The sequence below is a fragment of the Crinia signifera genome, chromosome 3 (assembly GCF_055691185.1).
Source record: "Crinia signifera chromosome 3, ASM5569118v1, whole genome shotgun sequence".
NCBI lineage: Eukaryota > Metazoa > Chordata > Amphibia > Anura > Myobatrachidae > Crinia > Crinia signifera.
Genome location: NC_139219.1, coordinates 180,275,836 through 180,291,934, shown reverse-complemented (window position 1 = coordinate 180,291,934; position 16,099 = coordinate 180,275,836). Strand labels below are relative to the sequence as shown.

The following is a 16,099-nucleotide window of genomic DNA, read 5'->3' as shown; positions in this document are numbered from 1 at the left end:
CTGACTTGTAGCTGTGGGCTCAAGTATGTGGGCCGCACTACAAGACCCCTTCGAGTAAGATTCTTAGAGCACCGTAGGAATGTTCTGAACAAGAATCTGCTCCATAGTGTGTCTAGACACTTTGTTGAACACCATGAAAGCAACCCAAAAGAGCTGAGAGTATTGGGATTAGAACATATTAGAACTACCAAACGGGGAGGGGGGGGAACAGATTTAAGACCCTGTGCAGCCAAGAAATCTTCTGGATCTTTAAGCACAATTCCCTCTATCCCAATGGCCTCAACGAACAAATAGAATTGAATGTGGTCCTATAAACCATTATCAATTTCTTACATTTCTTATCCCCCGAGTTCTATATCTCTCCCTCTTCCCTCCCTTGTCAATTCATTCATCAATTGTTTTCATTTTTTTCATTTTTTTTCATTTTTTTTTTTTCATCATTTTTTTCATCGTTTTTTTCTTTTCAAATTGGGTTTTATTAGAATAAAACCATCAAACAACTATATGAATTCTCTAAATAAGACATCCATTTCTTTGCTCTCTATCTTGAAATATGAAATATAAATATATGTAGAAGGACATTCTGCAAGTAGAATAACAATTGTTTTTGGATCCAGTCATTTATATATGGGTATTAATATATATTTTTCACCTATAAAATCACTGTATGAGGAGTATTGACCCAGTTGATACAAATAGTAATATGTAGATTTGTGTAATATATATGAATCCTATTCTAATCATATTTTGCAAATTCTTCTGAATTAACAAATATAATAGTTTCTTCTATATATGAAACAGTATATAAATCTAAATTGTTTGAATCTCTCTGTATTGATAATATTCTTTGAGCTCAATCTGTTTGCCATTCCTTTTTGAGATATATAATGTCTTTTCTGTGACTAGAACTCAGAAGCGTCATGTTTCCATAGTAACCATTCGATTACAATGAAAGCTCCGCTAGTCCCCTCACCCGTAATGTCACTTCCGGTGTAGAATAACAAAAATACGAGGCTGACCATTAACAACTTTCATAATAAATTGATATCAAGCGATAGAATACAATCCATATCACGGAACAGCTAAGCTAAACTGACCGCCGGCTTGGGGAGCGATGTCTCTATGACAACAGAGACAAACAAACAGCGTCTGACGGACGGAACGTCACTTCCGGGTATCGGATAATGTAAGTGACGCGTCTCCTTAGAAACCAGACAAGACAAACGAGTGTTGATTGGCTCTCATACCCGTAACGTCACTTCCGGCTTCGGAGTGACAATACGGGGGTGAATACGAATATATATCCAACGATCTGTGCCATATTCTGACACCCCCCTAAGCCGAACAATTAAGTCAAATACTAGAATGAGCAATATTGAATAAAAACACCTACCACTATTATGGGTATAACGATAATCCAATTGGGGCAGAAATTTACTACACACCAGGAAGTGACATCATCTGGTGACCCGGAACCACTATAGATGCTAAAGATCTTTGATGTAACAAATATATGTTTCTTTTACATATAAATGATGTTTCTAAGTATAATCTATATAGCTGAATATGTTAGTGTATCTCCGAGCAAGCACAGTTTTATTATTCTTAAGGAATAAGTGTATGCATCAATTATGTATGCAAATTACCATACAGGAAGTTAGGTATAAAGATCATGGACTTCCACCAGTAGAATACACCTTGACAAAGCTGTGGGTTAGCACAGCGAAACGCGTTGGTGCGTTTGGACCATCCTTCTGAGAAGAGCTACTTCACCGCCCTTTGCAAAATCATCATCTGACTTCCTGCTAAACCATCTGATCCTGTTCCTGTCCTCAATTCTGACCAGAGAGGTTGCAGACCGACCAACTATTCCTGTAAATCGGATTGCATATACAAACAAGGTTTCCCGGGCTGGCTATACCAACTTTTGCCAACGGGCCATCAACCAAGCATCCACAGGTGACATATAAACGTATGGACGGACTCCCTCTATTTTCCATTGGACATTTGCTGTCAAGATCAGTGCAGGTTTTCCAACATCGGTGGTGACTATACTCTAATCAGTGGTCCTATTAATTCTACTGTTTTTATTATTATTGTAATTTTATGTGTATCGTTTTATTAAATTTTTTTACGACTAGATTGATGCATACACTTGCAATTATTGTATGAAAGCGCTGCTTAAACCTTGTTTTTTCTGTTCAAGTATGAAATTAGCCTAATCGGGAGTCCCGCTGATGTAGAAGGTCAGGTGTCCAGACAAGGAATATTGGCTTAAGACTCTCGTGAAGGTCGGCTGTAGATCAGAAATTTTTAGCAGGTGGAGCAGTCCTTGGTGCAAATGGTGGTTTTTGAAAGTGAAGTGGGTCCAGGCAGAGGATGTCCCTTGGTACCTGTGCCTTGAGGCACCAAGAAACAACTGGAGCCTGTAGGGGCGTGGAGGAGGAGGAGCCTGGGCTGCACTCAAAGAACTCTATTCTACTTTGTGCCTGTAGCTGAAGCTCCACCCACACCCCACTGTCCCAGTGACCACCATTGGCATGAACGAAAAACAAGGTTTCAAAACATGAAACAAAATTTGTGTACTATCTCAGATATTGAATTTGAATGGCAAGCAATCATTTTCTTTACATATATAATGCCAGTTACATATCAGGTCCTCAGTAGTGCTGTTACATATGTCCCCAGCGAGTTTTTAGCTAAACAAATTTTTTTCCACTTTCTGGAAAGTATGGTTTTCGGAATAATTCGGATAACGGATATTCGGATACGGGATACTCAACCTGTACAGAAATAATATTTTCAATGCATTAAATAACTATTAATGAAAAATGTATATTTCTAAGAGGAACATGAAAAGAAGTGGAATAGAAGAGTAATACCCCTTTTACACCGCCGAAAAATCCGGGTCAGCGGCGGGTCAGACCCGGATCCGCGGCGGTGTAAATGGGGGGTATCCGTTTCCATTTACACGGGTCCTCTACCCAGGTCCTGACCTGGGTAGAACACGGATAGGACCCGTGTAAATGTCGGTGTAAATGGTCCCGCTGCGGGTGCAGGCACCCGCAGCGGGTCCACAGCGTGCAGCGCTGGGGAAGATGTTCCCAGCTGCTGCGGGAGGAGGGGGGTCCCTGCGGCTGCTGAGGAGAGGGGGGTACCTGTCAGCCTGCTGTGCTGGGGGTACGGGGGTGCTAGGGGTGCTGGGGGTACCTGTCCTGCCTGCGGTCGGATCTCAGCGGAGAAGATGATGTGCGCCGCTGCTGTATCACCCCCCCCCCCCCGCATCCGGCAGCCGGTCCCTGCGGCGTATGGAGTGTCAGTATCGGCGGTCCCTCCAGCGCATAGGAACTAGTACTAGTTCCCATGCGCCAGAGGGACCCCCGCCACTGACACTCCATACGCCGCACGGACCGTCTGCCGGGGAGGGGGGGGGGGTGGTACAGCAACGGCGCACATCATCTTCTCCGCTGAGATCCGACCGCAGACAGGACAGGTACCTTCAGCACCCCTTGCACCCCCCAGCACCCCGGTACCCCCAGGTACACCAAGCACAGCAGGCAGGACAGGTACCCTCCGGCACCCCCAGCACCTTAAAAAAAAAAAAAAAAAAAAAAAAAAAACACTTAACCTGGGTCAGCCCTGATATATATATATATATATATATATATATATATATATATATATATATATATATATATATATATATTATATTTCTATATATTATATATTTCTATATATATATATATATATATATATATATATATATATATATATATTTTTTTTTTTTCTATAAATATATATATAAAATATTTAAGGCAGGGCTGACCCAGGTTCAGTGTAAATGGTGCAGACCCAGGTCCGACCCAGGTCAAAGTGCTGTGTAAATGGGGTATAAAGCAGGGTCAGACCCTGGATACTCCAGCATTCAAAGACCAGGGTCCGACCAGGGTTTTTGGTGTAAAAGGGGTATAAGACTCAGATACTATTAGAGAAAGGGGATGGGAGATAGGTTGAGTAGGATGGTGGTTGGATGTGAGTAAGCAATCTTAGTCTATGATTAAGTCTCGGTGACTAGAGGGAGTGTCAGAACAGACAGATCATGGCCGCCTATTCAACTTAATTCTGGCTATTCAATGTACTTTTCTTTCAATACTGAATTTGCAACGCTTTTTAATAATTATACTGACATTTTCCCCATACATTGAGATGGTTGTTTCTATGTTTTTACCACCTTCTTGTTTTGAGTACAAGATGAAAGTTTCAAATGGGAGTATTCCAATAAGTGGGTATGTATTTTGATAAAACATTTTTTATCCTTTATGGGATAATTTAATGTTACAGTCAGCCCATTTTCAGATTAAGTGTAGTCAACTGCAGCCTGTTTTACTGTTATTCCTACAAGTTCCACTTTGTTGTGGTCAAGAGACAGGCATCTTTTTTGTCTTCCACTTCATCAAACACATTTCATTGTGAAATACTAGGATTTCTTCCTTTTTTACATGTAGAACAGGATCAAACAGTTGTACATAGAGAAGGGTCATTGTATCATGCACAAGAGGCTCAGAAGATCACCACACAGTATTTGGATTACATCAGTACCCGAAGGCGCCATTCGAGCACAAATGCAAAAGGGGAGCATACCATATAAAATGAAATAACACTTATAGGCGAATGTGGACAATATCCTCCCATATAATAGGAGTCACTGAAATGTACACTATAGCTAACTGCAATAGCCAAACAGAGTTAAAATAAACAAAATAAATTCAGCTACCAACCCAAATAAAAAATAAGAACAACAATACCCAAAACCCCCACCCTGTTTGACCTGTCCTAACCTAACACTAGGTGTACTTGGATCCCATAAAACACCCTAAAAAAGAAAATCTAACCTACACCCAAAACCTCCTTAAATAACCTAGCCCAACATTAGGTACATTTAGAACCCCTAACCGGGGCCAGTGCAATGTCCCTAAGCGCCCTAGGCAAATTTTCAGGGGGGGCGGGGGGGGGGGGGGGAGTAGCACTGACCTATGCTGGGAGTGCAGCAGGCCGCCGCCGACCTGCTACACACGGGGGCGTGGGCTACTGGTGCCAGGAGACATACTTTCCCCTGGAGATAATGCGGCGTGCCCCGGCCGGCTGAGATAAATGGGCTGGTGGTTGCGGTTTTCCTTTTTCTTGCACGGCATGCAGCTTCTTTCCAGCAACTCAGTGCCGCCCTCCAGTGGCTGGTGCCCTAAACAAATTCCTAAAGCTGCCTAGTGGTGGCGCTGGCCCTGCCCCTAACCCCCATATGTATGTCTTCTGGATGTATAGTATGCACATAAATATAGCAGGCAGGCGCATCATCTGTAACCCCTCCATCACCTTTGCCAGAGTTAACTGCAGGGGAAAATGTATCCAGGTGTATCACCTCAAGTTTGAAAAGGAATTTCTGGGTCGATGCCTGGATATATTTGAGGAGATAGGCGATATCCATAGTGCACCAAGTCTGCCACGCACTTTGCACAGAGGGGCTGATTGAGGAGGCCCCAAGATGGCGGCGACCACACCCCACCCGCAGAGGAGCGGCAAGGAGGATCTGCTCTGTCTCAACAGATAGTGTGTGCAGGCTCAGATCAGTCTCACAGCTCCGTCTAGAAGCAAGCAGGGAACTCACCCGCACAGCCCAGCGCTCATGGATGATTGACAATGCAATCCAGAGCGCCACGAGGAAGGGACAGCCACCGCTGACCAGGAGCCACCAGATACCACAAGAGGAAGATGGAAGAGTCAGCGGCGTCCCTGGAGTGTAACCCGCTGGCGCGGCAGCAGTGCAGGATCAGGCCAGAGCAGCAGAGCGGGGAGAAGGGGATCCAAGATGGAGCCTGTGTCCAGAGGAGAGGAAGCACAGAGGGACCCGGCAGCCGCTGAAGCCCTTACAGGCCATCTAGCAGAGCCGCAGTCGGCACAGGAGAGCTCCGGCAGGAGAAGCGGTAAGTATAATTGATCAGTATTTTAGCGGAGCTCTCAACCCCAGCGTCCGCTCACATGGCCGGTCAAGCCACGCCCAGGATTTCTTCCTTTTGCAGATTTTTCCTTTAGCTCAGTCTTGCACTGTTACTACGCGTACCAATTCCCTGCCATGCCCTATAAGATTTGTTTAGAATATGGATCCTCAAACTTCCTCTTTCGCATTTTTTAATATGGTCTTGATTACAGCATGCTCTGCTCCCATCTCTAATGCACATGTGCTTTTCTTAGAATATATCTGTCACCCTGATACTGCAACTGTCTTTTCTTTACTTACCATATACTTGTCCTTGTACTGTAACTGTTATTTTCTTGTTTTTTGCTTATCTAGGTGTTGAAAGGCTCTGTGGAACCCCTGCGGCGCCATATAAATGATAATGGTACACCCTGCTTACAACTACCCATTTCTTCCCTTAATTTTCATGTTATGCAGCTTTTCACTAGCTACTGTATGACAATAAAAGGGAAATATTACATATCAGATCTTTACCTGGAGAAACAGAGGCAAACTCTCCCGTATAGCTGAGAGCATAGCTGGCGGCAAACCCTTATCTTTTTGGAACAAGGTATGTGGTAAAAGCAGTAAATCAATGATGCGGAAGAGGAGCTGCTGTGCTTTGGAAGTGGCCAGGATCAATGCCCAATACCGCACAAGATATCCTGTAAAGCAGACAAGGCACACAATAAGATAGCAGGAATACCTTGCAACACGAGGTACATCCTCAGGTAGAAACACTAGGACTTATTCTGCAGTTGCATGTGTTCTAATGGTAAGATGTCTTATTCCCAAGCGTTTTTACCATGCCTCAAGTACAACTGTAGGGGAAAAATATACAGGCATTTGTATGTCAGCTCCAACTTCTATAAATGCAAATATGTGGAAAATAGAAACCTAGTATTACTGCCTCACAGCACTGAGGTCATGGGTTGGATTCCCACCATGGCCCTAACTGTGCAGAGTTTGTATATTCTCCCCATGCTTACACGAGTTTCCTCTGGGTACTCCCAATTCTTTCCACAACCCAAAAACATACTGGTAGGTTAATTGGCTCCAAGCAAAATTAACCCTAGTGTGAATGTGTGTGTGTGCGTGTGGTAGGAAATATAGATTGTAAGCTCCACTGAGGCAGCGACTGATGTGAATGTTCAAATATTCTCTATAACAAGGGCTGTGGAATATGTGTACGCTATGTTAATAAAAACTGGTAAGAATTTTTTTTTCCATTATATTCAATCTGATGCAAGGAGTATTTAAGAAACAAAAAGGCTGTAAGTTATTTTGAATGCATTTTTTCCCCACTTCTAATGCTCTAGATGACAATGTCTGTGATATAGGACACTATAAACGGTCTATGGGAGAGAGAAAATACAAAGTAAACTTTCTACACACATTCAGCTTTCCTATAGGTGACCGAGAAAGACCAGAAATGCAGAAAAGCATAATTTAATAAGATTGCCCAGTCTACAGCATTCTCTCACAGGTCCAGGTGGCCAGCAATAAACTGTACAAGACTGCCCAGACCCTTTTCCTCTACTGAACCATATCTGTTCTTGGAATAACAATGTGCTCCAAAAACTGCCAACGATTCAGTTACAGAGCTGCTAGCAACAACAGAGACCGCCCAGGACATTTCTTAACACAAAGGGCAGTATTCAATGAGAAAAATTCTCCGTGCATGGCGAGAGATTTTTTCTCTCGCCATGCACTCGCCCTGTTCCGGAGGGCTCGCTGCCACTCCTGCTCCCACTATTCAATGTGGTTAAGACTCGCCGCCACTCGCGGCGAGTCTTAACCCCTGCAGCGGACGAGCGTCCGCGGCAGGGAGCCGGTGGCAGCCAGGGAGATTAAAGTCTCCCTGGCTGCCCCAGAACATATGTGGAGGGGAGGAGGGCTCCCCGGGACCCAGGCAGCACAAGCTGCCCCCCCCCTATAGCCAGCGGGGGACCCAGTATTCACTGCACCCGATCGTGCATATGTAATGATCGGGTGCAGTGAATATATGAATATCTAATGAGCGGCTCGAGAGCTCCGGCCCCCTGCTGGCTGCTCTGTGTAAAAAAAATAAAAAATAATATATATATATATATATATATATATATATTTTTAAATTAAATATATATTCATGTGCTATAAGCACATGGATAAAAATATCATTCCCCTTCACAGAAAAAAAATCCAGATTTTTTTACACCAAAATTAAAAAAAAAAAACCTTTTAGTTTAAAAGTTCACATTCCAGGTCTCCATGAAAAGATGGAGAATTGCTACACGGAGAGACACGGCGAAAATCACATAAAAAGACGGCGAAAATATCACATTGAATAGGGTGGTTCACTTTTGGAGAGCAAAATGCTCCTTCCAACGCGAAAATAGCACAAGCACGCCATAAAACACGGCAAATTTTTCTCATTGAATACTGCCCATAGACACGCGGTTACCAAATAAACAGCTAATTGGAGAGGAAACACAGGAGTCAGGGTGCAATCAATATTTCCCCCTTGCTGAAATTCACTGTCAACTCCTGTTACCAGTATGTTACACAGGCAAGGCTTCACACACACAGCATAGGAAGGACAATTACAGTAGGTGCACTTAATGCTAATGAGACTAGTACATATTCGCACAACTGACTCCATGAGCATCTCTAAGTATGCTGTTTAATACATGCGAATATGAACATTCTGACAGTCTTTATATAACATAATTTAGGAATTTGTTATGATCAAAAGGATCTCTGGCACATTGGAAACATTAGGATAATAAACACGGTCTGCTGAATTAAAAAAAGGTATTCTTCTGACTGATTTGTGAAATAATAGGTTTTTAATTTTGGTTTATACTACACAACTCAAACAAATTGCAGTTAACGGATTTTGATCAAATTTGTGAAATAGCCAATCCTCAATAACCAGTGATAATATGAGCTTAGAAACTACATACACTACGAGTTTAGTATTAGTCATTAATGCTAAAGCAGCCATTAGCGACTGAGCCTTTTCTGCAGCTGACAGTGGTGTGGTACACAATGTGCCCCATTTAATTTATAGGGCAGAAGTGCAGGGACATGCTAAACCTCACATTATATCCAACATCGCAGTATAGTCTGAGGGAGGAAGTCAGTACTAGATGAAAACAGTATAGATAACTCAAGTGGGGATAACTCTTTCAGTAGTATTCAATGCTTCATTGGATTCGCCGTGTGCTCACTGTGATTTGCTGGGGCCCCTGTTTCGCCACCAGACCCTCTTCCACACTATTCAACTGGTCAGGGGATTGCTGCCCCTGACAGCGAAAATCAACCTCCCTGGCGGACGCGGAAGGCAGGGGCTGGCAGCAAGGGGGGGCGGCAGGGAGGAGGGGGGCTGGCGGGGAGGAGAAAGGGCAGACAGGGAGCGCTGCGCTGGTCCTGCTCCATGCATATGTAATGAGCGGGACAAAGCACAGTGAATATTAATGAGTGGGTCCCCGGCTCCCCTGCTTACATCATTTAAAAATAAATAATTTAAAATGAAAAACTAATTTATGTGCTGCATGTTTTTAACTAAAAATAGTATGACCATTCATAGAATAAAAAGAAATTACCTCCAAAAAATGAAAAGAAAACATTTTAACAGTACACATTATACAGTTCACCTAAAAAAAGATGTTGAATGCAAAACGGTGAAACTCAGTCAAAGCAGTTCTCCATTCTAACATTGAATACACTCTCGGGGGAATTAAGAGTCAAAACCCCATTGAAATACACCAGCGAATTGCAGCGAGCATGAAATGGAGAACTGGCCAACATTCATTGTTTGCTTTCGTCGAATCAAAAACGGCATCGAACAGTGTGTATACACTTTTTCTATTTGATTTTGCTCTAAGAAGAAAAATCTAATAGAAAATTAAATGAGCATTGAATGTTTTTTTTCCCCCCTACATTTGATGCAGATTCAATCCCAATGCGCGCTCCCGTGTAGTGTAAATTGAATAGAAAAATATTTTCTCTGACATGCAGCAGGGGCCACTGGGAATCACATCGGGTTTTGGAGCTTGGTTAGCTGGGAGCTAGGCACTACTTAGTTTTAATACAGGGGAGACTAGCTCCTCCCCTCCAAGACCCATCATCCCCCAGTGAGAAAATTGTGCCGAGGGAGCTAGTCACAGTTCTCACTGCTCCAGCACTACTCTTATTTTTTCTCAAGAATTCTTCAGATTTTCTATACTAAACAGAATAGGATCCCTTCCCAGCTTATTAAAAAGCTAGGGTCCGGGTTTTCCTGCGCCCCTGGGTCACCCAGGCTGTCAGTCAGAGCCTCCTCAAAAGGTTTCTGCCGCGACATATCAGCGTTCCTGCCGACCTCCATCAAGAGGACCGCCAGGCGCTGCTCACAGACCTCAGCAAGGGTGAGTACAAAGCTTCCCCAGCACCCCACAGTGGGCTGCAGAAACGCCGTAGCGCTTACCCGGCAGACGCCGCCGCAAATAATTGGCGGGGCGGAAGGGGTTAATGGCGGCCGCGGCGTGGGGTCTGAAGCGCGCTGTGTAGGGCGCTAGTTACACCCCCACCTGTCCCTACCCTCTAGAACACAGCGCTGTCCTTGCAGGACGCCGCCGCCATTTTGACTGGCACGGCGGGGGTTAATGGCGGCCGCGAGGAGGAATTGAGCGCGCCTGAATACACAGGCGCAGCTAATCCACCAAGCGCCGGCAGCCTCAATCCTTCTCTGAAGCAAGGCACAGCAAGTGCTGCGGAAGGAGGGGGGGAAGGTGCGCGCTGAGGGGGGCATGGCGCTGCCCCGTTAAAGCACACACACACTACAGCTGCTCTCTCCCTCTTGTCTTGCAGGCAGACTGCAGTCACTGTAACCCCTTCAGGGCTATCTGTAAAAGATTTGGCTGGCTAGAGGGACTTACTTCCTTCCAGGACCCGCTCCCCCAGGGGGATTTTGGTTACTGCCCTGGGGTTATTTCTGTCTTGTGTTGGGGTGCGTGTGTGTGTGTGAGGATAGTCTGTGTGTCTGTGTGTGCCTCACATTGACTGGCCCACGTGCAGACATGACGAGCAGGTCCAAGGCTGCTCAGAAGTCTTTCACCTGCACGGTTTGTTCAAATAAGTTCTCCCAATACTCTGATGGGGGAACTTCAGTCTGTCAGACCTGTGCGGGCCCCCCGTCAGGGACCCAGAGTACCGAAACTCCAGCCCCCCAGTGGGCTGCAGCCTTAGTCGGCACTATGACTAAGTTGTCTGCGGAGTTGGCAGTATCCCGCAGGGCAGAGCCTGCATGGGCTACGGCGTTGTCCAGGTCCGTGGACTCCTTAGCGGGGGCCTTATCCAAGCCCCAGAGGCCGGGTCCCTTAGCTCAGAAACGCCCTTTTCAGATGATGCTCCAGGGAGACGACACAGACGAGGAGCCTGAGCCCTTTGAAGAAATGGAAGAGGGCGAGTGGGAGGAGGTACAGGATACCCCTCAGGAGGCGGAGCCAACTCCGGTTGGTATAGAGGCTCTTATTCTTGCAGTTAAGGAGGTTCTTCACTTGCCTGAGGATCCTCCTCCGGCTCCCCAGGAGTTGGATTTATTTGGAAATACACAGAGAGCCTCTGTGGTTTTTCCATGCCCAAACCAGGATCAGCTTCTTGAGGCCTGGAAGCGACCAGACAGGCGTTTTCAGGTACCAAAGAGGTTTCCTTCAATGTACCCCTTCGAACCGGCAGCCTTGAGCAAATGGGAAACTCCTCCACCGGTGGACACATCCGTGTCCAGGTTATCTAAGAAGACTACCCTGCCAGTCCCAGGGGCATGTTCGCTTAAGGATCCGTCAGATCGGAAGTTGGAGGCCACCTTAAAAGCTATGTATACGGCTGCTGGTGCCCAGCTTCGGCCGGCTATTGTGTCAGCCTGGGTAAATAGGGCAAATGCCAGGTGGGCGGAGCTGATCACGGAGGGACTCGACTCAGGGATGCCTGCAGAAGAGATTCGACAACTGGCGGAACATATAAAGGAGTCGGCGGGTTTCCTTGGAGACGCGGCTAAGGACATTTCCCTTATTTCATCACGCATCTCTGCGAACGCCATTGCAGCAAGACGGGTCTTGTGGCTGAGGTCTTGGCAGGCCGACGCAGAGTCTAAGAGAGCGGTCGAGGGCCTCCCCTTCACAGGTGATATTCTGTTTGGTCCAGAACTGGACAGGTGGATTTCACAGGCAACGGGGGGAAAATCTGCTTTTTTGCCAACAGCAGCACCGCCTCCGAGACGCCAGTATGTGGGACCCTCTTTTCAATCCTTTCGCCCGCAGCGTTCCTTTCGAGGCAGAGTAAGAGGCTTCCAATCCTCCAGAGGTACTAGAGCCAGATCACGACCACAGGCCGCCCCCCGGGTCCAGGAGCCAAAACAGCCCCCAAAGCCGGCAGCATGACGGTTTGCCAGCTTCAGTGGGAGACTGGTCAGTAGGAGCACGCCTCTCCTACTTCAGAACACAATGGTTCTCCCTAACGGAGGACCATTGGGTTCGCAAAATTATCTCGGAGGGCTATCGTATACAGTTCGACGCCCCTCCTCCCAACAGGTTCTTCACCACAGCACTGCCAGAATCCTCGGTCAAGAGAGAGGGAATTCTACTGGCTATCCAGACACTGTTGGACTCTCAGGTCATCTGTCCGGTTCCGGTATCACAGAGAGGGTTGGGGTATTACTCCAATCTCTTTGTGGTGCCCAAGCCGGATGGGTCTGTTCGACCCATCCTAAACCTCAAGGCCTTAAACCTTTTGGTCTCGCGCCAACCATTCAAGATGGAGTCAGTCCACTCTGTAATAGCTTCCTTGGAGCCAGGGGAATATATGATTTCCCTGGATATCAGGGATGCTTATCTGCATATCCCCATCTGCAGCCATCACCAGGTATTTCTGCGTTTCGCAGTGGGCAGAGACCATTTTCAATTCAGGGCTCTGCCTTTCGGATTATCGTCAGCCCCCAGAGTGTTCACCAAGACTCTGTCGGTTGCGATCGCAGCTCTTCGGAGCCAGGGGGTGACGATAATCCCTTATCTGGACGACCTTCTCGTCAAGGCCCCTTCAGTCCAGATGCTCGAGGATCATACCAGGAGGACCATTATGATGCTGACCAGTTTAGGCTGGGTCATGAACTACAAGAAGTCCTCGCTGACTCCTACTCAGAGGATTCGGTTCCTGGGCCTTTGGTTGGACACAGAGGCTCAGAGAGTCTTCCTACCGGAGGAAAAGATTTTGGCCATTCAGGAGTTAGCACGAAGGGTATTGCTACCTCAAAAAGTCAGTTTGCACCTTTGTGTACAATTACTGGGAAAGATGGTGTCGGCCTTTCCAGCTCTGAGCTGGGGGCGTTTTCACTCCAGAACTTTTCAGATGGACCTCCTCAAAAAGGGAGCAGGTTCTCATCTACTGCTTCACAGACAGATCCGGTTATCCCCCCATGCCCGTCTAGCCTTGACTTGGTGGCTCCAGCGAGATCACTTGAGCGAGGGCCGTCGGTTCGCGATTCACAATTGGACGGTAATGACGACGGACGCAAGTTTGAGCGGTTGGGGAGCGGTCCTCCTAGACCTCAAAATGCAAGGAAAATGGACCACCCAGGAACAGACCTTACCGATCAATGTATTGGAGTTAAGGGCTATTTACAATGCACTGGTCAGATCGGAGAATCTACTTCAGGGTCACGCGGTGAAAGTCCGCTCGGACAACGCGACAGCAGTAGCCTATGTGAACAGGCAAGGGGGAACGCGCAGCCGAATGGCCATGACAGAGGTCAGAAGAATCCTTCTTTGGGCAGAGCGTTGGAGGGTGGTTCTGATGGCGGTGTTCCTACCAGGAGTGGAGAACATAGAAGCAGATTTTCTCAGCCGCAAGAGTCTGCATCCAGGAGAATGGTCCCTACACCCGGAGGTGTTTCAAGAGCTCACCAGGAGGTGGGGCACTCCCGAGGTGGACCTGATGGCCTCGCGGGAAAATCATCAGCTACCAAGATATGTGGCTCGCACAAGAGACCCAAGAGCAATAGCAGTCGACGCTCTATCAACTCCGTGGGACTACAGGTTTGTCTACCTGTTCCCTCCGCTTCCTCTTCTAGCGCCAGTCTTAAAAAGGCTCAAGAGAGAGTCAGTCCAGGCGATTCTCATTGCGCCGTTTTGGCCTCGACGGTCATGGTTCTCGGACATCCAGAGGATGGCAGTAGACGACCCCGTCCGGTTGCCGCTACGCCAGGACCTTCTACAGCAGGGCCCATTCTGCCACCAAAAGTTGACTCAGCTACATTTGACGGCGTGGCTGTTGAGACCGCAGTATTGAGGGAGCGGGGCATACCTCGTTCGGTAATCCCCACCATGCTGAGGGCTCGCAGACCTTCGTCAGCGGCCCACTACCACCGGATTTGGCGATCATATGCGAGGTGGTGTGAGGAAAAGGGTTGGCCTTACCGGATTTTCAAGCTCTCACGCCTGTTGCTGTTCCTGCAACGAGGTCTAGAGGGAGGCCTTAAGTTAGGATCGCTGAAGGTACAGATCTCAGCGTTATCCATCCTTTTTCAAAGGAGGTTGGCACTCTTGCCTGAGATCCAGACTTTTTTGCAAGGGGTCCTCAGAGTGCAACCACCGTTTGCTCCACCTGTGCCTCCATGGGACTTAGACTTGGTCTTGTCGTTCCTACAGTCAGAAACATTTGAACCGCTTGAAAGGGTGGAACTTAAGTTCCTATGCTGGAAAACGGTCCTTCTGTTAGCTCTGGCCTCCGCGCGCAGAGTATCAGAGCTTAGTGCACTGTCCTGCAAAGCTCCATATCTCATTTTTCATGAGGACAGGGCGGAGTTACGCACGACGTCGGCATTCCTCCCAAAGGTAGTCTCATCATATCATATAAATCAACCTATAGTGGTACCGGCTTTTCAAGGGGACTCTTCTCAGCAGGAATCGTTAGATGTTGTGCGCGCCTTAAAGATCTATGTGTCTAGAACTCGTCGTATCCGTAAGACGGATAGTTTGTTCGTTCTCTATGACGCTTTTCGCCGGGGACGTCCGGCTTCAAAACAGACATTGGCGAGATGGATAAAATTCACAATCAGAGGTGCCTACTTAAAGGCGGGAAGAGTTCCACCTTCCTCCTTGACGGCACATTCTACTAGATCTGTAAGCACGTCTTGGGCTGCAAGACGAGGTGCTTCAGTTGCGCAGATTTGCAGGGCGGCCACTTGGTCGTCCGTAAATACGTTCGTGCGCTTTTACAAGTTCGACACCTTCGCTGACTCTGCAACAGAGTTCGGGCGTTTGGTCCTCCAGAATCCCCAGCGCTCTCCCACCCGGGGCCTGGTCTTTGGAACCTCCCCGATGTGATTCCCAGTGGCCCCTGCTGCATGTCAGAGAAAAGAGGATTTTGGTACTCACCGATAAATCCATTTCTCTGAGATCAGCAGGGGCCACTGGGCGCCCACCCAGCCTGCGAATTCTGGTCGTTGGGTCTGTACGTGGGTCCAGTTTACTCGTTTGCCTGGTTGTTGTGTTGTTTTTTGATTTAATATAACGTTGTTTGTTCCTATCTCCTCTAGTTTACCAATTTTCTCACTGGGGGATGATGGGTCTTGGAGGGGAGGAGCTAGTCTCCCCTGTATTAAAACTAAGTAGTGCCTAGCTCCCAGCTAACCAAGCTCCAAAACCCGATGTGATTCCCAGTGGCCCCTGCTGATCTCAGAGAAATGGATTTATCGGTGAGTACCAAAATCCTCTTATTGGCAGCAAAGACTATACAGTGGAAATCTAATAGTAGATCTAATGTGTTCACTGCAGCATTCGATGTCCATCTCCTGCGTGAAGCCAGTGTTGATATAATAGCAAATCGAATAGAAAATAGTGGAAATCTAAAAGGAGTAGAAAAAACTTCAGAGCAGGTCAAATAGTCCATATCTGATAAAATTGAATAGAAAACTCAAATCGTGCATACACACCTTTATTTATTTATTCGTCACTTGAGATATCAGAAGGCCTATATATTGTTTTTATCTAGTATTGCATACCCACTCTATACCACACCAGGTACACACACACACACACACACACACACACACAATATAAATATATATATATA

At 46.7% G+C, this 16,099-nt stretch overlaps 2 protein-coding genes across 2 annotated transcripts in view; one reads left to right on the top strand and one right to left on the bottom strand.

Annotated features, from left to right (window-relative positions):
- The window catches only part of MMS22L (MMS22 like, DNA repair protein), a 171,964-nt gene that overhangs the window by 15,690 nt on the left and 140,175 nt on the right, over positions 1–16,099 (bottom strand). The window contains exon 19 of the mRNA XM_083177008.1: positions 6,506–6,675. Coding sequence (XP_083033134.1) covers positions 6,506–6,675 — 170 coding nt within the window. The remainder of the gene's footprint in view (positions 1–6,505; positions 6,676–16,099) is intronic.
- On the top strand, positions 10,037–12,411 carry LOC146062417 (uncharacterized). The gene is made up of 2 exons (XM_083174560.1): positions 10,037–10,401; positions 10,844–12,411. The coding sequence occupies exon 2, from the start codon at positions 11,053–11,055 to the stop codon at positions 12,409–12,411; it is 1,359 nt and encodes a 452-aa protein (XP_083030686.1). The 5' UTR covers positions 10,037–10,401; positions 10,844–11,052.